We start from the raw sequence: 25,504 nt of genomic DNA on the forward strand, positions 1-25,504 counted from the left end.
GAGTACCGCTCCAAGCCCTGCGACCTATGCTGTGCTCCCGCCCTGTAGTACTGACAGGTGCAGACTCTGCGCTGATCCGTGGAAAAAATAAATGTTCCTGGACTGCCGCACTATGATAGGCAATTTATTGAAACAAAATAAACAAAGGGTAAAATCCAAAGCTGTATAACATCCAAAAAATCATGCAACACTGCAATCAATGGTAAAAAGTGGACATAGGGGATAAAAAAGCTAACATGTTTCACATCATGGATAGATGCTTAGTCATAGCCCATACCATTGATTGCAGTGTTGCATGATTTTTTGGATGTTATACAGCTTTGGATTTTATCCTTTGTTTATTTTGTTTCAATAAATTGCCTATCAGAGTGTGGCAGTCCAGGAATATTTCTTTTTTCCACAGTACATGTACTTAGTTTGTTTTTCTCAAAAAAAAAAAAAAAAATATGCAGCCAACACAAGTACGATAGTAGTGCATCTTGCAATAAATTCCATTTTTGTTTTTGAGTTTAGGCACACTTTACAGCTTTATATTTATGCTCTGCTGTTATATTTTCTGAGCAGAGAGAAATGATAATTGCTATTCTTCCATGCATTTTACAGTTTAACATGTTTGCTTTTCTTTTACAGCCAGAGTATGCAAATATATGCTTTTGGTACATTCCGCCAAGCTTAAGAGACGTGGAGAAGGGACCAGAATACTGGCAACAACTAAACCAGGTAAGACTAAATGCCATCAAAGTCGTAGCTATAGAAGAAGAAAATACAGGAAATTTGTCATTGTTTGTAGCTTATTAAGTTTTTGCTTCCCCCATGTGGTAAATGTGAATGAATGCAAGCTACTAAAAGAGACGAATTTAGTAAATGTTTCTGCACAAACTATATTTACATATTTATCAGGTACGGCTCTAGCATTAATCAGCTTAGATTGTGGAAGGTTTGTATAAACATTTTAGAATTGATTAAAATGGAATTTTAGAATCAGCTTTGATTTGTTGTTTTCAGCCGCAGGGTTATATTGCTATATCTTTATTTTATATGAATGATTAATGTGATTTCTATTAGGCTCACAAAATAATGCACAATCTGGTAACCTATAACAATCACTGATTGCACCACAATAAAAATGAAATTTAGTTGGTTACCTCATTATGTTCAATGCACTGATTTAATAATTCCGTATGTTTATTTATTATTTATTACCCCAAGTAGTTTTACTATACAGCCATTTTTTAAGAACAGAGTCTTAGCAGAATTCATACAGAGGCTATGTGGGAAGCTGATTTTTCAAAAATGTATTCTCTCATTACTAAAGCCACCTTATAGATTTGTTTCAGGTACAATTCTTAGATCTTGGGTTTGGCTTTTGTATTTAGGGGCCCATTCACACTTTGCCATTTTAATGCAACAACTTGCATTAAGACAGTCCATTCATTTTCAAGACTTATTGCACCACAATGCATGGTAGTACATTACTGTGTGTTGCAGCTGCATTGCAGTTAAGAGCATTGATTTTTTATTCAAAATGGCAATGCACTGCATCACAAAGTGTGTTTTGGCTGATAAAGGTCTAGAACCCCAAATTAATATTTACAATTTTAATGATTGCTCATAGGTTGTACATGCTGACTACTGTATATTTCTTAAGACTTCGGCTAGTAAGATATTGCCATTATAATTTTCAGTTTAGCACAACTATTGCAGCCATTAATGTATTTCATCATATAAAATAAACATGTAATTTAAGAGCACAGCTGTATGAGTCACTGCCAGAAAGTCTCATATATGGAATCTTTAAGAGAAATAAGATTCATCCATCCAGTGAGTTCTAGATGGACTGGGCCATTAACTAAAGTATTCCCTCTAGTGAATGAATGTTTCCTAGCAAGCCATAATCTAAGGCCTCATACACACTATGGGTTAACCAGAGGACAACGGTCTGATGAACCGTTTTCATCGGTCCAAACCGATCGTGTGTGGGCCCCATAGGTTATTTAACCTTAGGTTTAAAAAAGGCCAACTTGCTTTAAAATTAACCTATGGATTCCTAACCGATGGGAAAAAAACGATCGTTTGTAGGCACGTCCATCGGTTAAAAATTCATGCATGCTCAGAATCAAGTCGACACATGCTTAGAAGCATTAAACTTCGAACACGATCGTTTTTTTAACTGATGGTGTGTAGGCACGACGGATCATCAGTCAGCTTCATAGGTTATTATTATTATTATTATACAGGATTTATATAGCGCCAACAGTTTGCGCAGCGCTTTACATCAGGGAAGACAGTACAGTCACAATACAAATCAATACAGGAGGGATCAGAGGGCCCTGCTCGTTAGAGCTTACAATCTAGGTCTTTCAGACCGTTGTCCTCTGGTTAACCTATCATGTGTATGAGGCCTTAGAGTAATTTAATGTGGCCTTCAGTAATTTTTTCAATTTTCCACCAATTAAATCTGCTCTTGTTGTTTTAGCTTTGGATAGTAAAACATTTTATTTCTGCCAGTAAAAACCTTATACAGCCCACTTCCTGTTTCTTGTCTGGTCATTAGCCTAGGCTTATAACATCATGCACAGCTCTCTTTCTCTCACTCTTGTAAGAGTTTGCCAGGAAGGGAGGGGAGATGAGTCATAAGAGGGCCAATGGAAGCTGCAGAGCTGGAGGTGTGCCTCTGTGTAAATCCAGGAAGTGAACAGGCTTCCGCTGCCCACAGTCAAAATGGATGCAGCCAGACTTAGTGGAGGAAGATTTCTGAAGCATATTTGGCAAGTACAGATCACAGTATATATACAATAATATGCAGTAATTAATAAGCGGTTGGAGGGAAGCTTCAAAATGACAAAGATGTTTTATTACAAATTATGTAAGCAGAGTGCAGTTCCTCTTTAAGCTGAGCTTCATAATGATAATAAGTATTATTATAAGGTTGTCTCCTACCTTTGCAGCAAAAACACCCAGATTTTTAAAGGATAATGCAGAGCCATTACATCAGCAAATTTACTTGTTGTAATATCATCAGCAGTCTCCCAAATCTTCCATAACTGGCTGCAGAGGGTAGAATTCTGTGAGGTATCCTACATCTCTTACTAAGGACATTAGCTGTGCCTTACAAATCTACAAGGTCGTTTGCCACAGATCTTTCATGGGCAGAACAAGACCAAGTGGAACATACAAAAGGATCCATTGATGCCACTAATATCAGTGCTGCTTGAGTTAGGACTACAATGGGCTCGTACACAACTGGTCACCCTGCAATAATGAGAGAGCAGTGGTGGCTCCTCATCTGAAATTGCAAGCTCAGGACAAGGGCATAGTTTAAACAACTATGTTGGCATGACTGCTAGACACAGGAGTCAGTGTGGAAGAATAAAGAACATGTTTCAGGTAAGCCACAAATAGGCTTTTGCAAGCATACCTGAAGTTCAGCAATTCACCTGTGCTCAGATTATGAGCAATGTTTACATGCTGTGGGGGTTCGCCCAAATGTAGTGCTTTTCACCAACCCTAGTCCAGCCAGGGAAGTACATTTTCATGTGTTCTGCCCAATTGTATTTAGCAATAAAGCTCAAAAACATATTAGAGGGTTACCCTCAAAAAGGTTTTTCAGCCTCACCATGACAGAACAAATGCATTATCCAGCCTTCTGGCTATCCATATTTCATAGTCCCTGAGTCTGTCTCCGCAAACTCACCATGTTAAATATTCTGGGCAGCACAGCCTCCTACCTATTGACACATCATCTCCTAGGCACTGGCCCGGTCAGATGGCCCCTCCTTAAGGCCAAAGCACTTTCGCCAATGTCTGTTCACACATGCTGATCCCACAACAGCTTGTCTCCAAGAGAAGGAGCCCTGAATATAGATAGCCATAACTATAAGGGCTGTGTACACCTGCACAATACAAGCATGCTGGTTTCCTGAACTCAATCCAGATGTTAGCTATCCTGGGGAAAACTTCAAAACCTGTTTTCTCCACTCAGAACATCCCAGAGCCCCTCAACCTGAATAAGTGAGAACCCTGAATGACAGCTAACCCTTCTGACACTGTAACAAAAAAGCATGACATTGTCACAATGTGTACAGCCTTACAACATACATGGCCCTATTGCTAGGACGTAGGTGGCCTCTAAGTGAAGCTGCCTAGCATCCTTCAACTGCTAGTACACAGGGAGCTTCTCAATAAGGCCACCATTTGTCCTTCTGTGGCCAGGACATGAGCAGCTTATTAATAACAGAAAAGTGAAAGGGTAAGGTTGTGCTTTAGCTAACATGCATTAAAATCTACTTTATTGCCTGAAAGAAGTACAGGTATATTTTCTCGGCAGTTGAGACTCCAAATTAATTTACTAGTTATACTAAAAAAACAGCCAAAGCATTTCAGGGGTCAGACAAAAATCCCTCATCGGGTCTTCAGTTAAGATAACAGCCTTGAATAGACTCCGAATAGGACTTTCCTGTGTTTTGACCACTCAAATAGATTTGGCTGCTTTTTACTATAACTAATACATGCAATTTTTATTCAATGGCTGGTGCTCCTTTCCAAGAGTGCATGCTTTCAAATAAAATGGTATGGACTCACACGGACACTGACATGTAGACATAGCTAGATGTCAACATTGATGGCTGAACAAAGATGTATGAACAGTGAAAAATGCATATGGGCATTTGCTGACAGATAAACACATGCTGTGGGAAGCAAATGGACATATACTGATTCACGAAAGCAGTTATAGACAGTCGGCAGTTAAGGACAGATGCACACAAACTTTTACTGGGCACTGTATGACTTTAATAGGGTTCTGGTAAAGTAAGCTTCATTTGTAGTGGGGCAATCCAAGATCACCAAATGCACCTTTGATCAACCAAATACCCAAATGTATGTAGAGTTTTGAAAAATGTACATTTCAATGTTCAATATTTATAAATTGTAGATTATAATGTCAGAATGTGCTGTTTATATGAATACAGCTCAGAATTCAGCTTTTATTGCTGTCTGTTCATATACTAGTTAAAATGGCTATTCATACTGTTTGCAGTACTGTACTGAATATGTTTATTTAAATGATGCATTATCCCGAAGAAAAGGCTGAGTAAGGCCCATGCTGCTATTCCCCTCATTAGTCATTAAGATTATTTAATTCTGGTGCTCTTTGCTTTGTCCATGCAAATCTCTGTATGATAAAATGATACATTTGAAATAAGACTAAGCCTAGGTTCACACCTACAGCGGGAATGAAATCGTGCGAGTTTAGCTGAACTCACACAATTATATTCCCGCATGTCAGTCCTGACGAAAGGGGCAATTTCAGAGACATCTGTGTGGGTTACTGCACAGATGTCTATACAAATCACACCAGAAGTCGCTAAAAGTAGTACAGAAACTGCTTTTGAGAATCGGTGTGGCACCGCAAATGCAGCGTAGTACCAATTCCAACAGTGCCATTGCCAGCAATTGCCGGCATGCCATATCGCTCCAATGTGAACCTAGGCTCAAGGATATTCTTTTAAATTTGAATTGAGTGGGTTGGAGGCACTTTCAAGTTCTCATGCTGTCTATGCTTCTGTCCTCACTCTAAAGCCTCGTACACACGTATGACTTTTTACCGCCGGGGAAAACCGAGAACCTGATGGGTAACTTTTTCCCCCTACACACGACCAGGTTTCCCGTTAGGAGAACTGCCATGAGAGCTTTGGTCGGGAATCCCGGCCGTGTGTATGCTCCATCGCAGTGTTTCCCATAACCCGTCAGGAAAAAAGGGAACTGGTTCTCTTTTTTTTCCCGGCAGCATACACACGCCAGTGTTGCTTGGAATACAAGTTAAGGTAAATTCAATATATCAGTTGCCATCTGAAATGGAATTAAGGGAAATCTTCCAATGCTGTAACTAGAATTATATATAAAAATATCCTCTTACTTCCTCTACAGAACAGGAATTGGAGGGAAATGGCAAAAGAGAGGCAACAAAATAAAAACTAACTGCAGTTTTAACTTTCTCCTACTCTATCCAGAATAACAAAAAAAAATCATTTCGGCTTTAGATATACCCTAAAGGGTATTGAATCATAGTGTCCTACAGATTAATCACAACAAGCATGATAATTGCATAACACTGCAACAATGATAAAACCATGGGGAGCATCAGGACATATGATCTTGCACATCCTCTCAGTTGTTTCTTTCAAACTTAAAGCTGAACTTTAAGTAGATATTAGACATGCACACAGAAACATTTTTCATTTTTTTTTGTTCTGTTTCGTATCGTTCCGTAGGTTCGTTTCCGTTCGTTTTTCGTAAGACGCCCGTTTTCCTGTTCGTTCCCGTTCGTTTTTCGTACGACGAGATTTTTTTGTATTCCGATCGTTTCGTATTTTCGTTACCGTTTTATTTTCGTACATGCGGGATGGTTCGTTATTCTGTTTAATTCATGTTCGTTACTTGTTAGACAATAATTTTCGTGAATTTTCGTCAATGATTTGCATTCTGTATTTTGAATTCCTTTTTCTGTTCGTATTTTCAGTCGTATGTTCATATGACATCTATAACAATTTGTTATAGATGTCATATGAACATGCGACTGAAAATACGAACAGAAAAAGGATTTTCGACATTTTGTACTTTTGTAAATATATCGCGGATTCGCTGCACTTTCAACACGCGGCTCATCCATATTAACTATTGTTAAGCCCCATACACTTGGTCAGACTTTTTTAACAACAAACATAAAAACGATCGTTTTCCTTCGTTCTCAGAAAATTTGTTTGTTTTTAAACTCCATCAGAAAACCATTTTTGGGTTCAAAAGTCTGGCCAACTGATCTCCCTTCAGATGAAAATCCACAGAAAAGTTTATTTGGCTTTACTGTACTACTCAGCACAAAAGAGAAGCTGCTTCATTAACTACACTCACTGCCCATTCAAAAAAACGAAAATGACATCTATAACAAAAGATTTGCATTCTGTATTTTGAATCCTTTTTCTTTTGGTATTTTCAGTCGTATGTTCATATGACATCTATAACAAAAGATTTGCATTCTGTATTTTGAATCCAAAATACGAACAGAAAAAAGGAATTCAAAATACAGAATGCAAATCTTTTGTTATAGATGTCATATGAACATACGACTGAAAATACGAACAGAAAAAGGATTCAAACAAAATACAGAATGCAAATCTTTTGTTATAGATTTGGGTAGGGTCACTGCCTTACACATGGTATACCTTATGGAAATAGATGTCTCCATTGGGAGATTTCCCTTTAATTCTCGTTCTCGATTCTCGTTATGGTGAAAACTGTCAATTGGATATCACCTGCCCCAGTGACAATAGTTACCAGGATAATTGGATGTCCAATTAAATTGAATCGAATACAGTCTGACAGGGAGTTATAAGCCTTCTCAACATCACTTTAGTGCCCCATTGGACAATGAGGTTGGCCAGAGAAACTACTGACAACAGTCTGGGGACCAAGAAGATTGATTACAAGCAGACTTCTGCTGAGAATTCTGATGGCACAGGCAGTAAATATTCACCCTTTTTCAGAAAGCCCTGTTTAGAGTTTTTCATTTACTGACAAGGTCACATTATAACGTGAGGGCAACATAAATAACCAGAAAAAAATGAGTTCCAACAAAAAAAAGCTCAGATGTAATTATTCTAAAACTTTAATAAATAAGTAAAGCTATCAATATTCAATTGAAATCACAGTAATACAAAATCACTAAAAGCAGGGAATGCATTTAGTCATCAGTGACAATGTCAGGATGACCCTTTTACCAGTTACAAAATAAATAATGTTGTACAAGATATAGATCTAGTACTATACTGTATATACATAGCTAAAGATATAGATAGAATATTTACATTTTAAATCACAAAATAGAAAATCAATATAAGTAGTAAATAAGTTGTTACAGTAGTCATCAGTAACACTGTCAGGATGACCCTTTTAGCTATCACAAATGAATAATGTTGTAAAAGGTATACCAATTTGAATGGTGTATTAACTCTCTAACATTAAAAAAATAAATAGCTTTTTGTTCTGTCAGATGTGTTTTTTTTTATTGAACTTTGTACTGCATTTCCCTTAGAAAATAATGTGTTGTTTTGAAATCAAATAGTTTTGCCCGAGGAACTCTAAAAATATAAACCCAGTAGTTTAGATAGCATTTTTGATTTCAGAAAAAAAGCATTTTTTTTTCTGCTAACTGAGCTATAGAATACTTTTTATTTACTCTAGTCAAGCAAAAATACCTCAAGAGTACGAAAAGTCTTAGTGAAGTAGGAAATTAAAAAATTTTAGTTGAGAGAACGATTAATAGCTTTTAGTTTTATTGTAGACCAATAATAAATAGTATGTCTCACAAACAAACTCAATTCCACAGAAATGGCCTAAGACATTACAAATCATAGTTTGTTGAAGCTTCCTTAATGTGAAAATATGTCTGTTTTCCAGTTTTGCAATATCTGTATAGTTAGATCAGAGCAGCCTCTTTGCTCGCTAGTGGTAGACATAGGTCTTGTACGCTGCAGTGTCATTGCTTAGTTCATTAATTAAACAAAACCTCTCCAGAAAGGTGATGATTGCCTGACAGAACAGATCACCAACTACTTGGCAGATGGAACTCGTAACATTATTAACAAGATTAAACAAATCAACAGGCCATTGAGTTCAGTCTGTTTGTTTAAATTTTAATGTTGTTCGTTCAGACAAAAGAAAAAAGAAACAAGTTCCTATTTGACCCACTCAATAAAGGCTGGATTTATCATTACCTGGATTAGTCATGTTACTAATTAAAGCGGAGTTCCACCTAAAAATGGAACTTCCGCTTAATCCACTCCACTTACATTTGGCATGTAATTTTTTTTGGGGGGGAGTGGGGGCTTCAGGAGGAGTGGGACTTCCTGTCCCACTTCCTCCTTTCGTCGAGGGGCTGGTAAGGCAAATAGCTTAATCGCCTTATTGCAGCCCCTCCCTGTGCCGCTCGCGCATGCGCAGTGGGTGCCCGGCCGTGAAGCCGAAAGCTGTCACTGCCGGGTGCCCACACTAGGAATGAAGACGCCCCGGCCAGTGCGTCGCTGGAACCGTGGAGCAGGTAAGTGTCTGTTTATTAAAAACCAGCAGCTACACTTTTTGTAGCTGCTGACTTTTAATAAACTTAAAAAAAGGCTGGAACACCCCTTTAAACGCAAAGATTATAGCGGTAAATTTTTGTAAGAAAGGCAACTTTGCAACTTTTTTATTTGCCTAGTCATCCCAGGGATTTGATCATCCCTGCCATGCAGAACAACTTGTTGATGACCCAACTTTTCTCTGCTGCAGTTGGGAAGCAAAGCAACATCACCGCCCACTGTCCTCACCCATTGGCTGACCAGTTAGGGAGTTTATAGAGTTATCTATTTGCTTTCCTTGCAATATATGTGAATACATTGACCCTAATTACTGCCCTCACCCTCTCCCACTCTGAGCACTGCTGTACAGAGGCTAATAAGGACCTAGTTTCAAATCAAATTCATGTTTTAACATTACATTCTAAATTCAGACATGTAAATGAGTTGAATTTAATGTTTTTTTTTTAATCAATGTATGACTGCATTTGTATTTAATATCTTCTTGAAGTTCAGCTTTAAGCAAAGATTTAAATTCTTACAAATAACTATTCTTCATAAATTCTCATTAACCCTTTTGCTTTCCATTTTCACACTTTACACACTGCTGACTGCAATTTTGGTTGTGTCCCGTCTTCCTAATGCTTCTGATGACTTGTACTCCCTCAGGATGTTAAAAGCTACACATTTTCACTTCTCCTCAGCACTGAGAGTTATTTACTCACTTTGTCACAGGATCCTGCCTCCTGCCAATATACATAGGCTCTTCCTATTGAGGGAGATGTAGACTCACTCCATCACAGAACAGTTGGACTTCTATCCCATGAAATACCTCCTGGCTCTTTCCAGTGGGCTTCTTCCTGACCCAGTTTGATCCCTGCACAATGGACCTGTAAATAGGCCCCCTGCACAAGGGTGTCCTTCTGCAGGACTGGGCCGAGGAACATGGCAGCCTTCTTCCCAGGCCTTAAAATAGTTATTGGCTCCCCGCCACCTTCTTGGCTTGCCTTCCCAGGAATTGGCTGAGTAATATTGTTCATATAGTAAAATATATATATATATATATATATATATATATATATATATATATATATATATATATATATATATATATATATAAAATATATATGTAGCACCCTTTTAGTTTAGATCAGGTTGATAGGTAAATTTCGCTTACCCCCTCTGTAACCAGTGGACCAGAGGTTGATTGCTTAGGGCTGCTCAGTGTTTCATGTGCTGCCTGTTCTGCTCTTCCTCTCACTATATGTCTAGAAGCCTCTAGAAGCCAGGGGGAGTAGCAAACCAGCAGCCTATGAAACACTAAGCAGCCCTAAGCAATCAACCTCTGGTCCACTGTTTACAGAGGAGGTTACCTAAACTTACCTATCAACTTGGTCTAAACAATATATATATATTTTTGGAACTCCAAGGAACTATAGGAACAATATTATTATTGTTTTCTGTGTATTTCAGGGGTTTTGCCCAAATGATGATTAAAGCCTATTTTTCATTTAAAACAAATGCACAGACTGTATTCAAAATCTACACAACAACAGTATAACCTCTAAAGCGAGATGATTCTTAGGACTGCAGGGTGAAGGAGAGTGCAGTTGAGAATATAGGAGTTATCAGGAGAATGGAATCCGTTCTACACTAAAAACTGACACATTGTTAAATCCAACAAACAGCCCCTATTGCAGCCTTGAGCATGTGTTTCAACCTTTTACTATTCCTACCATGATATCTACACCCCTTGCAGTAAAAGGGTAAGGTAAGCGTCAAACACACGTATATGTGTTCATATGAATGAATGAATATAGCTGGCACCTGATGTAGCTATTGCAATACTTTATGTACTTGAGAGAATACAGCATACAGTCCCTAAAAGCTCATGCATATCTCTTAGGGTCTTAATCATAGCAAAGGAGGGATCCCTCCTACAGTGTGTACTGGCTATATTTAGTCATTCACATGTTTTGGAGCTGACAGGAGCTGTCCGTGCACCACACTTGCAGACATGGATACCTGACACAGGTGAGCATCAGCTTGTTGTATATCTGGATATGTTCTCATATACTGTATATGAAACCCTGATCCAGAGTGCATCCTATGCTTTTGTTATACATTTCCTTTACTACTGTAGTTTCTTCATTTTTTTTCTAAACAAATACACTGTGCATTGTCTTATCTAATAGACACTGCAGGCACTATTATTTTTGCTTTGATGCTGTACACAGCAAGCAATTATACAGTTTGTATTATATAAGTTTTTTAAGAATTTACCAGTGGTGAAATGTTTTCCTTCTCTGATATGACACAAACAGTTCCTAGATAGTAGATCTAATAGAAAGACAGGGAGGTTTTTTTGCGAAAGGCAAATATATTGTGCAGTTGCTCCAGAGCTTAGTAAAAGAGATAGAGCTTCGCTTTGCAAAGAATACCCAATCACGTGCAAGGAAAATAAAAAAAAACAGCCCTTTTGCTTGCACATGATTGGATGATAGAAATCTTCAGAGCTTCCCCTCCTTTACTAAGATCTAGAGCAACTGCACTTGCAGTGCACAGTATATTTGTCTTTAGTAAATCAACCCTATTGTGTTTGCATCGTACTTTCTGCTCACCTCAGCTGGCACATTGGACTAAATTCTGTGACCACTACATTTGGACATTTTTTTTCCCCAAAGTAAATGACTCACCGGAATGGCTTGCCTAATTCTTTAACTTTGTCTTATGTTTTTAAAATCATATATCTGCCAATAAAACATAATTTTGTTGTTGTCAGGATAGTTGGCTGGTGTTTACTTGTTTCTGAACATTTTGTAGACAGATTAGATCACATCCTTTATAACACAAAAACACATTTTTGGCTAAGCAAAAGATCCTAAATGAAATTTGCATTTCCACAGTGACCCATTTGTTCTTTTAATTACTTATTTCAAAAGATAGTAGCATGGTTGTTACAGTCATCATAGTTATAATCTAATAAACAGAACTGTTGGAGTTTAGAAAATCTATAGACTGGTCGTTCACAAGCAAGAACACTACAGCTATTCTGCTTTAAAGTATTTACCTGTGTAAACACCAATCTTTTGTACACTTCTTATTTTCATATCTATATTTCATTATAAGATATTTCTCAGTTTGTATAAGGACCTAAAGCAAACATAAAGCTAGGAATAAAGGGCCAGATTCACAGAACAGATACGACGGCGTATCTCCTGATACACCGTCGTATCTCTTGTCCTATCTATGCGGCTGATTCATAGAATCAGTTCCGCATAGATAGCCCTAAGATCCGACAGGTGTAATTGACTTACACCGTCGAATCTTAGGATGCAATACTTCGGCCGCCGCTGGGGGGAGTTTGCGTCATATTTCAGTGTCGGGTATGCAAATGAGGATTTACGGCGATCCACAAAGGTTTTTCCCGTCGTTACGTCGGCGCAAGTCTTTTTTTCCCGTCGCAAAGTTAGGTGTGCTATTAACATGGTGTAAAATTACTCCACCATGTTAAAGTATGGCAGTCGTTCCCGCGTCGCTTTTGAAATTTTTTTTTTCAGCGTAAGTACGTTACACACGTCGCGATTCACAAACACGTCGGGCCGCCGTAAGTTCGCGCAAAGCACGTCGGGAAAATTGCGAACGGAGCATGCGTAGAACGTCCGGCTCGGGAGCGCGCCTAACTTAAATGGTGCCCGCCCCATTTGAATTGGGCAGGCTTGCGCCGGACGACTTTACGTTACACCGCCGCAAGTTTCCAGGTAAGTGCTTTGAGGATCAGGCACTTACACTGAAAACTTGCGGCGGTGTAACGTAAACGGGTTACGTTACACGGCCGCAATTATTTGTGAATCTGGCCCAAAATTCTCACATTTAACCCAGCTATGTAATTGTTAAAGAAAAAGTTGTATTCATATTTTAATCTGCCTTTAATTCAGTCTCCCCTAATTCATTTTTCAGCAAGATGCAGACTAAGTGAGGATGGGGCAGATGTAGCACTGTAAGCCAGGTGTGGCACTTCCTGTAATTGGGTATTATCACATTACAGTTAGTTCATAGCGTTACAAAAAAGCTGACTGATAGGAGTGAAATGCACAGGGATAACGTCATCAGTGTTTTGCTGACACTTCTTCAGGTTATGGAGGTCTTTGGCCAAGTGTGTTACCTAAACTGAGAGGTCATAATCTGGCTATACTGTCTGGATTACCAAAAAAATTTATAAAATTAAAAAACATATTTATCTTAAGAAAGACAGCAGCGGATCTTTACAAAAGTTCATAAAAAAGACACCACAGAGGTGCTACATCCAATGTCCCAACATGCACTGGGGACATTAACCTAGAAGTGTAATATCATTAAAAGCATTTAAAGTGATTGTAAAGTCTTGTTTTTTTAAATAACAAACATGTTATACTTACCTGCTCTGTGTAATGGTTTTGCACAGGGCAGCCCCAATCCTCTTTTTGGGTACCTCGCCGGCACTCCTGGCCCAGCCCTCCTGTCAAGTGCCCCCACAGCAAGCAGCTTTCTATGGGGGCACCTGGGCCGAGCTGCAGCTCCGTGTGTCCATTCAGACATGGACCTGCCATTCGGCCCCGCCCCTCTCTCTTAATTGGCTGACTGGATTTGATTGACAGCAAGGAGAGCCAATGGCGTCACTGCTGTGTCTCAGCCAATCAGGAGGGAGAGTCCTGGATGGCTGGGGGACTTGTGGACATTGCAGGATAGAGATGGGGTTTAGGTAAGTATTAGGGGGTTCTGCAGTTTTATAGAATGCATTAAGATAAAAAAAAACCTTCTGCCTTTACAACTCCTTTAACTACTCATAATACGGCGGCAGGTTGGCTCCCCTGCGAAAATCGCCGTAGCTGTACGGTTGACACTTTAAGGGGTATAGGGGCACTCGTTACGTAGGAGCTGATGCACGTGCCCGATGGCCGCAATGTCTTCCGGGCACCTGCGATCACTCCTGACAGAGACACAATGGAGATCTGTCAATATAAACAGACAGATTCCCGTTCTGTCAGAAGAGAATAGACAGATCTATTGTTCCTACTGATTAGGAACAACAATTAGTCTTCTCCTCCAGGACGTCCCATCCTCCCACAACTCTGAGGCCTCGTACACACGAATGAGGAACTCGTCGTAAATGAAACATTGTTTTCCTTGACGAATTCCTTGTTAGGCTTGTCGAGAAACTTGACAAGCTTTCTTTGCGTACACACTGTCAAGACCAAATCTCGTCGTTCTCAAACGCGGTGACGTTCAACACGTACGACGGCAGGGGAAGTTCAATTTCACTGGCACAACCCTTGGGGCTGCTTTTGCTAATCTCATGGTACTGCGTGTTAAGTAAAAGTTTGGTAAGAGACAATTTGCACTTTTGAGTCTGTTACAGCGTGACAAATGTGCTATCTCCATTACAAACGCTACTTTTACCGAAGGTGCGCTCCCGTCTCATACTTTTTTTTGAGCATGCGCGGGTTTCTAAGCATACACACAAACGTGTTTCTCTTCGAAAACAAGCACAACGAGGAACACGACAAGGAAATTGAGACTCCCGTCGAGGAAAAAGAGAACTTGTTCTCTTTTTTTCTCGTCGTGTTCCTCGACGGGAGTCTCGATGAAAAACGTACACACGACCGTTTTCTTCGGCAAAAAAGCTCTGCCACCAAGTTTCTTGATGGATTCTGTCGAGGAAAACATGTGTACGAAGCCTCACACTTTAAATGACAATTACTCAGTCATGAAACACTGTACCCAAATGAAATTGTTGTCCTTATTTTGAGTTTTTTATTTTTTGCGCTATAAATGAAAAAAGACCAACATTTTGAAAAAACAAACACATTTTTCTTAGTTTCTGTGATAAAATTTTGCAAATTATAAATTTTTGTTCATAAATTTTGGCCACAATTTATACTGCTACATATCTTTGGTAAAAATAACCCAAATTAGCGGATGTTATTTGGTTTGTGTGAAAGTTAGAGAGTCTACAAGCTATGGTGCAAATCATAAAAAATGATACGTGGCACTAATGACACGTGACACTGACAGGTGGCACTGATGACAGGTGGCACTGACAGATGGCACTGACAGGGGGCACTGGGGACAGATGGCACTGATAGGTGGCACTGGGGACAGATGGCACTGATAGATGGCACTGGGGACAGGGGGCACTGGGGACAGATGGCACTGATAGGTAGCACTGGGGACAGATAGCACTGATAGATGGCACTGGGGACAGAAGGCACTGGGGACAGATGGCACAGATAGGTGGCACTGGGGATAGGTGGCACTGTGGGCACTGTATTTTATGTAGTGTTCACTCACATTTCAATAATGCTGCAGCACAGGTCGATCTTCCTCCTCACATGTGGTCTCTGTGTGAGGAGGGAGAGCTAGTGATGAAAGATGATCTCATACGTTTACATTTGAGATCATCTCTCATTGGACACGCCGATCGAGTGCTAAATGGCAGCTGTGACTGGCCAGTTAGCACAAACTGTGATTGGCTGTATCCAAGGGACACGGCCAACACAGATTTTCCCTGATGCACGCCCGCGATGGCACACAGGGAACAAGTAAACAGGAGGACGTCCAGGGACGCCCTCCTGGCAATTGAGCGCCGCGCTGTAGACGTCTTTTGTCTAAAGCGCAGGTGCGTAGTGGTTAAACCCTTATCACCCCCTAGTGTTAACCCCTTCCCTGCCAATGACATTTATACTGTAATCAGTGGCTATTTTAGCTCTGATCGCTGTATAAATGTCAATGGTCCCACAAAAGTGTCCGTTCTGTCCACCGCAATGTCGCAGTCCCGCTAAAAATAGCAGATCGCTGCCATTACCAGTAAAGACTTTTGCACAAGCCAATGGTTGTCTCTTGTTTTATTTTTATTTTACTCGTCATCTGATACCTGTAGAAGCCTTTTTTCGGAACAAGAAAGGTTGACACCTTTCATAAACATAAAACATTTGTAGCTTGGGTCAAGCCCATAAATTGAGGCAAGGGCAGAAATATTATTATGTATTTCACTATTAGACTGTAAATGTTGTTCACAAGTTAACAACACATATTCCTTTGGTCACTTTTATATAACCCCTTAGACAACACTAAAGTACAGTATATGTTATAATGCCATAGTTAGAAAAAAATATATATAATCTACAAACACCATTATGACATATTCACCAGCTACTATTATCATCACATATATTTATTTAACCACCAGATATCATATTGTATAATATTCCTATCACCGCAATACAATAAGCAGCCAGTTCACATGGTAGGTTTGTTTGAGGACTCCAGAACTTCTCTGCGGGTCTAGCCAAGCAAAGCATTTTTTTGACTGATCAAAGATTTAAAGTTTAAGCATTTAAAAAAAATAAAAATAAAGAATTGTGTTAACTTTTAAATAAAAAAAAAATGCATATGGAAATTGCATGCAGTTTCCAAATGCTTTCACTAGATGGTGTTGGAATCTAGAGCATCATTTTCCAATGCTGCTCCAAGTCAGAACTGTACACGTACTTTGCAAATTATCAGAGTGAAAACTAGATAGCTGAAAACTTGGGATACTAATACTGCTAATGCTACTATAATTAATAACGATGATAATAATGATAATATGAATAAAACTGTTATTTATACATGGTGAAACATTTAAAATAAAATTGATATAATTTCTTAATAAAGCACTTTTAACAACAAAAACAACATACAGCAAGCATGAGAGCAGTCTGACAGTTGCTGATGAAGATAGAATTCAGAGGCAATATTTATCTTTGCTATTACCGTATTTATAACACACACTTTTTTCCCCTTAAAATCAGGGGGAAATCACGGGTGCGTGTTATACGACTATATGTATAAAAACAAAGCATGTTACATACTGTATATTGATCGGCATGACAGTGGACAGCATCGGAGACAGCCTGGGGGATGTGGGGGTCTCGGGGCAAACTCGATTCTTCTTTGCAGACCTCCAGAAGCCATACCCCACTGCAGTGCACAGAGGAAGCCAGTGTAATTCTCGCGGCTCTACAGTGTAAATAGTGTAACCATGGAAACCCTGTGCACGGCTCGCGGAAATTATGCTGACAGGAATCTGCCGAGCCGTGACAGGTACAAATGGCAGGGTGTGAAAAAGAGTGGGGGGGTTAATTAGGGGGGGTTTGAGCAAAGATACACACTGTGTGACAGCCCATGTGACAGCCCATGTCCAAGCCCTGAATAAATCGGTAAATGATTCCAATAAATCAAAATGCCACCTAATAAATGTAAAAGGGAATTGTGAGGCCGCCTACACACGGTCGTTCCAAACCGATAAGAATGGTCCGACGGGCCATTTCCATCGGTTCACCGATGAAGTGGCCTGATGGTCTGATGTGCGTACACACCATCGTTCCAAAAACCGATCGGGTCAGAACGCGGTGACGTCAAACACACGACGTGCTGAATAAAATGAAGTTCAATGCTTCCAAGCATGCGTCGACTTGATTCTGAGCATGCGTGGGTTTTGAACCAATGCTTTCTGTACTAACCACCGGTAGCGGGCCATCGGTTCGATTTTGAAGCATGTTTTAAAATTTTGAACCGAAGGACAACAGACCGATGGGCTATACACACGGTCGGTTTGGACCGATGAAACTGAACCTCGGTCCATTCTCATCGGTTTTGTCTGACCGTGTGTACGTGACCTTAGTTCCCAATAATGGGGTTGAATATGAAATCTGTGATTAATGAAATGAGATGAAATTAATAAAATGTTAAAAAGTGTAAAAATAATGTAAAAAAATTCATGTTTTACGTTATTTAACTTATAAGTGCTTAAATATTAATTAAAAAAAGTTTTGAGCTACCCTTGTTTTGCTTCAAAGTTCTTTATTTCTAATTTAGTTTTTTTCCTAAAAATTCCCTCTTAAAATTAAGGTGCGTGTCATACGCCAGTGCGTGTTATACGCCGATAAATATGGTACATTGTCCTTCTGACTTGTTAAAGTTCTAATAATAAGCCTTCCAATATCAATAAAGGTAATAGAGAGAAAAAACACAGGGGATCTAGGGAAAAATATCTTACTTTGTGACATTTTGTTTTTCATCTAGGTGATTTGATTGTAATATTACATCTGGTGTCCAGTGATTAGAAATTAGTAGCTGCTTGAAAAACCAATTTAATTTTCACACAATTAACTTTTGGATTAAAAAAAATAACCTTTATGTGAGGCATTTTTAACTAAGTGACTACTAAATATTCATGATCAGCCAGTTGTTCATTGTTCTCAGTTTATAAACTAGCAATGAAAAATGTAACCAGACTTTGCAAATGGGGATTAGGAGAACCTCAATTGTTCTTCATGCCTTATAGCAGGTTAGGATACAAAATAGCATCAAAATAAATAATGCTGGAAAATTCCTGAAGCCAGTGGTGTGTACATTTTAGAGATTAGCTGGGAAAAGCCCTTTATAGGTCCACACTACTCTTCTTCATTGGGGAAGAACTAGAGTTAGGAGAAGATGTCAGTAAAATTAAAGAACTACATGGTAATCTTTGTTTTTTTATGTAGCCACAGAGACCCTTCTCTCCCTGAACAATGTGGATTTAACAGTGAGGGAGAGAATGGAGATTCACTTGGTGGTTTGTAGAGGGAGTGTAAAACTGGCCATATACAATGAGAAATTCAGTCAGGTGGTGACAAGCTGTAGATGGCCCAGTTGGAACATTGCAAAGGGACATCTTACAATGTGAAAATTTAAAGGAGCGGAAAATTGTTAGTCAACCAGCAACTGCATCCAATCAAAAACAGCCACTATTTGGGTATTCTGCAGTGTATGTTGGCTGTCAGGATACTATACCTGGCAGGGTATATTGGTATTGATACATTTCTCTAAATCCATTTTTTTCTAAATTTAGCCCCCAGGGCCTCCAAGAAGGGGTTACACTATGCCAACATGTCGTACTCTGTTTGACAAGAATACAAAAATGAACAATTTTTATTTTATCAGGGCCAAGAAAGGACCAGGAGGAAGAAAAACTTTGCACTTCACCTTTTACGTTCCTTTTAGCTTTGCAAAGCTTTACACTGTTTAACCTCTTTTCTTAATCTTTTTCTGGACCACAGCTCTAATCTCTGATCATCCAACTAACAGATGCCTCAAATTTTTAAAAAAAATGTCCAAGGCTGTAAATTTTTGTTTGCCGAAGAGCCAAGTTATTATTGTGTTGTTTCTCCCAGCGCTCAGGCAGTTGCCTCATGCTGTAAAATAGCTCTTTATGAGAACTATCTGGTTTTGTAGCTTGTTGGCAAATCAAATGTCATTGTAAAAGTGTCTGTCTGTCCTGGAACCAGTAAAGTAGATGGCTTCTGTATTAAGTAGCGACATTATCATTTACAAATAGATAGAACTTTAGCTTTCAGAAACAATATATTTGGTCAAATTTGCTTTTCTGACAACTGTAAATACTATGAGGTTGGTATATCAAAACCAAGAAATTAAAAGTTTTCCTATATCACCCATTTAAATTTCACCTCCTTTTTTTTTTTTAAATATGATCGGTCAGTATGGGAAACAATTGTTTTGTCCACAATTCCTTCCTCCAGTTTTTATGCTACAGCCCCAGTGTGTGCAGATATTGGTTATTAAACAATAAACCTTAGCATTAAACACAAAATGTGCTTTCTTTTAACTAGGTTGGTGCTTTGGATATTGCCTGTAATTTTATTTTCTGTAGTCTTGTTTTCTTATTTTTTCCCATAAACACACGATACACAAAGGTTGGTATCTACATAGAAACAGAACCATGAGCCTGAAGGCCACCTGTTATGGTCCAGGTTCCCTACAATATATAGGTTACCTACTATATTAATATGACCCTATTTGTCTAAGGCCGCGTACACACCATCGGTCCAAACCGATGGAAACGGACTGAAGTTCAGTTTCATCGGTCCAAACCGACCGTGAATACGCCCCATCGGTCTTTTGTCCTTCAGTCCAAAAAAAGAGAACTTGCTTTAAAATCGAACCGATGGACGGCTGACCGATAGGTCAAAACCGATGGTTAGTACACAAAATCATCGGTTCAAAACCCGCACATGCTCAGAATCAAGTCGACGCATGCTTGGAAGCATTGAACTTTGTTTTTTTCAGCACCTTGTGTGTTTTACGTTACTGCGTTCTGACCCGATCGGTTTTTGAAACGATGGTGTGTACGCACATCAGACCTTAAGTCTGCTTCAGCGTTGAACCAATGAAAACGGTCCGTCGGACCATTCTCATTGGATGAACTGACTGTGTGTACGCGGCCTTAGGCCTTGTACATACGGTCGGACCAAACCGATGTGACTGGTCCGTCGGACCGTTTTCATCGGTTCACCTCTGAAGTGGCCGTACGGCCTGATATGTGTACAGACCGTCAGTCCAAAATCCGATCTGGTCAGAACACGGTGACGTCAAACACACGACGTGCTGAATAAAACAAAGTTCAATGCTTCCAAGCATGCGTCGACTTGATTCTGAGCATGCGCGGGTTTTGAACCGATGCTTTTCTGTACTAACCATGGGTTTGGTCCGATGGGGCAGCGGTCCATCGGTTCGGTTTTGAAGCATGTTTTAAAATTTTGGACCGAAGGAAAACAGACCAATGGTCTATACACACGGTCGGTTTGGTCCGATGAAACTGGATTTTGGTTCATTCTCATCAGTTTGGTCCGACCGTTTGTACAAGGCCTTATAGTTTTGGGCCGATGCTTTATTATTAGGGACCAAAACAAATGCCTCCTAACAGGTGGTACAGGTTACAGTATTTGGTGAGGAATTTGAAAAGCTGAGAGCAATAGAAGGTAGTTTTTTTGAATTAGGAATGCATACTTAAATAGAAGGTGTTTTTTTTTTAGAATTTAGTGTCACTTTAAAAAGTAAACAAATCAATAAATCCCTCAACATATAGTAAGATAAAAAAAATAGTTTTAGCAAAACTAGTACAGAAGATTATAAGGCGATCAATGTACAAATCCAGTTGTGGAAGCCAGAGGCACACAGGACAATAATTAAGTTTTCATTGCACTGAAATACACTGAAACTGCCCTCAACCTTCAAGGGTTAAAGTTGGATAAGCTATGCTTAACACTGGTTTCCAGACTCTTTAGAGATGAGTTTTAGCATTGGAAATATTATTATCCACTTAAGCCCCGGACCTTTAGGCAGCTAAATGCCCAGGCCAGGTTTTGCGATTCGGCACTGCGTCGCTTTAACAGACAATTGCGCGGTCGTGCGACATGGCTCCCAAACAAAATTGGCGTCCTTTTTTCCCCACAAATAGAGCTTTCTTTTGGTGGTATTTGATCACCTCTGTGGTTTTTATTTTTTGCGCTATAAACAAAAATAGAGCGACAATTTTGAAAAAAAAATCAATATTTTTTACTTTTTGCTATAATAAATATCCCCCAAAAACATATATAAAAAAAAAAATTCCTCAGTTTAGGCCGATACGTATTCTTCTACCTATTTTTGGTAAAAAAAATCGCAATAGGCGTTTATCGATTGGTTTGCGCAAAATTTATAGCGTTTACAAAATAGGGGATAGTTTTATTGCATTTTTATAAAAAAAAATGTTTTACTACTAATGGCGGCGATCAGCGATTTTTTTCATGACTGCGACATTATGACAGACACTTCGGACAATTTTGACACATTTTTGGGACCATTGTCGTTTTCACAGCAAAAAATGCATTTAAATTGCATTGTTTATTGTGAAAATGACAGTTGCAGTTTGGGAGTTAACCACAGGGGGCGCTGTAGGAGTTAGTGTTCACTTAGTGTGTGTTTACAACTGTAGGGGGTGTGGCTGTTGGACTGACGTCATCGATCGAGTCTCCCTATATAAGGGATCACTCGATCGATGCAGCGCCATAGTGAAGCACGGGGAAGCCGTGTTTACATACGGCTCTCCCCGTTCTTCAGCTCCGGGGAGCGATCGCGATGGAGCGGCTATAAACGAATAGCCGCGCCGTCGTCCCGGATCGCTCCCCGCGGGATTCCGACCGCCGCATGTAGCGGGGGGGTCCCGATCGGACCCCCCACCCGCTAGAAGGCAAGGACGTACCTGTACGCCCATTTACCTGTACGTGCCATTCTGTGGACGTACATATACATGCGGCGGTCGGGAAGTGGTTATTATAGGTGACTCCTAATTGAGCGTACTGTATTCCAACAATTTGGGGCACTGCAGAATTTGGCACTTGGCAGCCCTGCACACCAATTTTGAAGCACATGCCCAGATATGCAAGTAAAAAACAAATTACACAGCTGTAAAAAATAAACTAAAAAAATGAGCAGATAACAACTCCAATACTTGTATTGCTTTAGAACATCAATAAAATTGCTGGTGAAGTGGACTTCAATAACTTTGTCAAAGCAATAGTCTGACCCACATCTGAAAATTATCTGTCACTCGGTTGATTCTGCCTACTTCTCTGTATAGAAACTTCTGTTCCTCTTTATCTTCATTTGCGTTTTGCTGTTGTTCCCATTGTAGGCTTTTCCAATACAGTTTTGCTCCTTACAGTTTTTCTTCCTCATTACTTATGCTTAATTATTATACTTTTCTGCTGTCATTCCTATTTCTTCTGGCACCTTTTTAACCTCTTGTCTTTGCTTAGTTGCAGTAGCTCCGTAAATTGCGCGGGCGCTATGCTAATTAGCCCTGCGTAAGGGCGCCTAATGTAAATGATCCCGCCGGGGGCGGGAATCATTTAAATTAGGCGCGCTCCCGCGCCGAGCGAACAGCGCATGCTCCGTCGGGAAACTTTCCCGACGTGCATTGCGGCAAATGACGTCGCAAGGACGTCATTTGCTTCTAAGTGAACGTGAATGGCGTCCAGCGCCATTCACGAATCACTTACGTAAACGACGTGAAATTTAAATTTCACAAGCGGGAAGGGCGGCTATACTTTAGCATTGGCTGCCCCTGCTATTAGCAGGAGCAACCTTACGCTAAAGTCGCCGTACGGAAACTCCGTACCTTGCGTGTGCAGGGCCCGCGCAACTTTTGTGAATCGGTGGTAGTATGCAATTTGCATACTATACGCCGATCACAATGGCCGCGCCCCCTAGCGGCCAACGCAAGAATGCAGCCTGAGATATGAAGGCATAAGGAGGCTTATGTCTGTCATATCCTAGGCTGCAGTCCGCGTAGCGATGTTCCTGAATCAGGGGCATTCGCTACGCGGGAGCAAAACAGCTATTGCGCCGCGCAACCTATGGTTGCGCGGGCGCAATAGCTTCTTGAATCTGGGCCAGAGTGTGGAAACTTTCACTCTCAAATTAGGCCCCATTCACTTTCATGCTAAGCTGTGCCCACCCTTATAAAGGACCTTCACCCCCTTTCTGACCTGCTTTCTGACCTGTACTGTTGGTTGTCCTCAAAAAATATATTCACACAGTCAGCTAATACAGCCTGTCGCTGCTAAAAGAAGTATTTAGGATGGGAAAAATTTAGTATCTGATTTTGTAATAGGCAAGGAAAAAAAGATGATGTAAAGTGTGTAAAGAAGAATGTTCTCTTTAGGATCATGCCCCCATTCTAGTCAAAACCCTGCTTTCTTTTGGTTGATTATTTGCAATTGCATTGGCTCTGCTTTTAATAGCACTGACAAAGACTAATATTATTTAAAACTCTCAAACACATTTATGTTTGTCTGTCTGTCTCTCTGTGGCTGTCCTTTCCAGGCTGTGCATGTTAGTGTCTGCCAATCTGAAGAACTGTAAACTTCAGTCTATTATAAATAAATTATTAAGGATATTAACATTCACCTAGGTGCTCAGTGACCTTTATAAATGTACTTAGCCTGCGGCTTTATGCATTTTTATGGTTGCTAAACTCCTTATTAAATCCTAATGTTATTTACAGAGTAGGACATTATTTTGTACATAATGCATTATACGTAACACTTTTCTGTGGACAGGCAGGGGAAAACCTTACAAGAAAAATTGCAAATGTTCCTTTTGTTATAAAACTGGAAACTTGTACTTTTCTCATCTGCTCCACTGATGTAACTGAAATGTAAAGATCTTTATAATGGGTTGCCAGTTTGCCTGGAAACAGTCTTTATTAAGTAAGTATGGAATAAATAAAAGAGGGAAGACTGAAACTTTCCACAGAATATCCCTACTTAACCTTGAAATGTGTTTTAGGGACACTGCAGAGAGGTAGCCAACACCAATCTGAAATTACAATTTCTAAACAGTATATTTTATCTACACGCAGCTGAACTCTAAGTGTTTCAGAACATCTAGCAAAGCAAAAAAACACACTTAATATACAAATACATGTACCGTCATTTCTGTATACGTGGGTGAGTGTGTGGAATCATCGTTTCATGGACAAATGTGTTCGTTTTAAACATTTTTCTTGACATGTAAGGTGTGTGTATGTTCTAACAATTAACTTCTCTTATTTAATCCCCTTTACCTGTCAAATATACAATTTGAATATTTTTGCAAAACAAATACATGTTGATCATGGCAGAAGTTTAATATGATGATTGATAACTTCCTGTGCTGGACTTTTACCAGTTAGCATTGTTCCCAGTTTTGAGGGCTGCAGAATACATCCACCTTTCTTATGCAGAAGATAAGAGGTCAGTTGTCCTGTCCTAGGGTGACAACACTGCTTCTTTAAAATGCCAGTACATTATCAACATAGGACATGGAAATGGGTTACTGTTAAAATCACAAGGTTGATGACTGCATAAAACAGGGGTCATCAAACTATGGCCGCGGGCCAGATACGGCCCGCCAAGGTCTTTTGTCTGCCCCTCCTGGCCTTTTGGGCACAGGAGCCTCCACAACATGCGGTCCGCCCGGAGATATCCATTCCCAGCAGACCCCGCTTTATAGAGGGACCAATCTCAGGCACTATCCAGGGTGGGGGCGGAGACACAGAGAGCCCATTCCAGCATGGGAAAGCTTCACAAGGATACTCCTCGTGGCTGCCTGTTGATAGTAGTAAGTCCGGTGGTGCTCCTCTCTCTAATCCCTGTGCACTGGACAGGCTGGCTGCATTACTGGGCACAGGTCAGGCTACATTATTGGGCACAGATCACGCTGCATTACTGGGTACAGGTCAGGCTGCATTACTGGGCACAGGTCAGGCTGCATTACTGGGCACAGGTCTGGCTGCATTACTGGGCACAGGTCAGGCTGCATAACTGGGCATAGGTCAGGCTACATTACTGGGCACATATCAGGCTGCATTACTGGGCACAGGTCAGGCTGCATTATTGGGCACTAGAGAGGCTTACTGCATTACTGGGCACATGACAGGCTGAATTACTGTGAACAGGACCGCCTGAATTACTGGGCACTGGAGAGGCTGGATGCCTTACTGGGCACTGGAA

The 25,504-nt window shown here is 40.0% G+C and overlaps 1 protein-coding gene across 1 annotated transcript in view; it reads left to right on the plus strand.

The window, feature by feature from the left end:
• The window catches only part of GADL1 (glutamate decarboxylase like 1), a 427,714-nt gene that overhangs the window by 350,310 nt on the left and 51,900 nt on the right, over window positions 1-25,504 (plus strand). The window contains exon 14 of the mRNA XM_040353089.1: window positions 631-720. Within this exon, the coding sequence (XP_040209023.1) occupies window positions 631-720 (90 nt within the window). The remainder of the gene's footprint in view (window positions 1-630; window positions 721-25,504) is intronic.

The sequence above is a fragment of the Rana temporaria genome, chromosome 5 (genome assembly GCF_905171775.1).
Source record: "Rana temporaria chromosome 5, aRanTem1.1, whole genome shotgun sequence".
Classification (NCBI taxonomy): domain Eukaryota; kingdom Metazoa; phylum Chordata; class Amphibia; order Anura; family Ranidae; genus Rana; species Rana temporaria.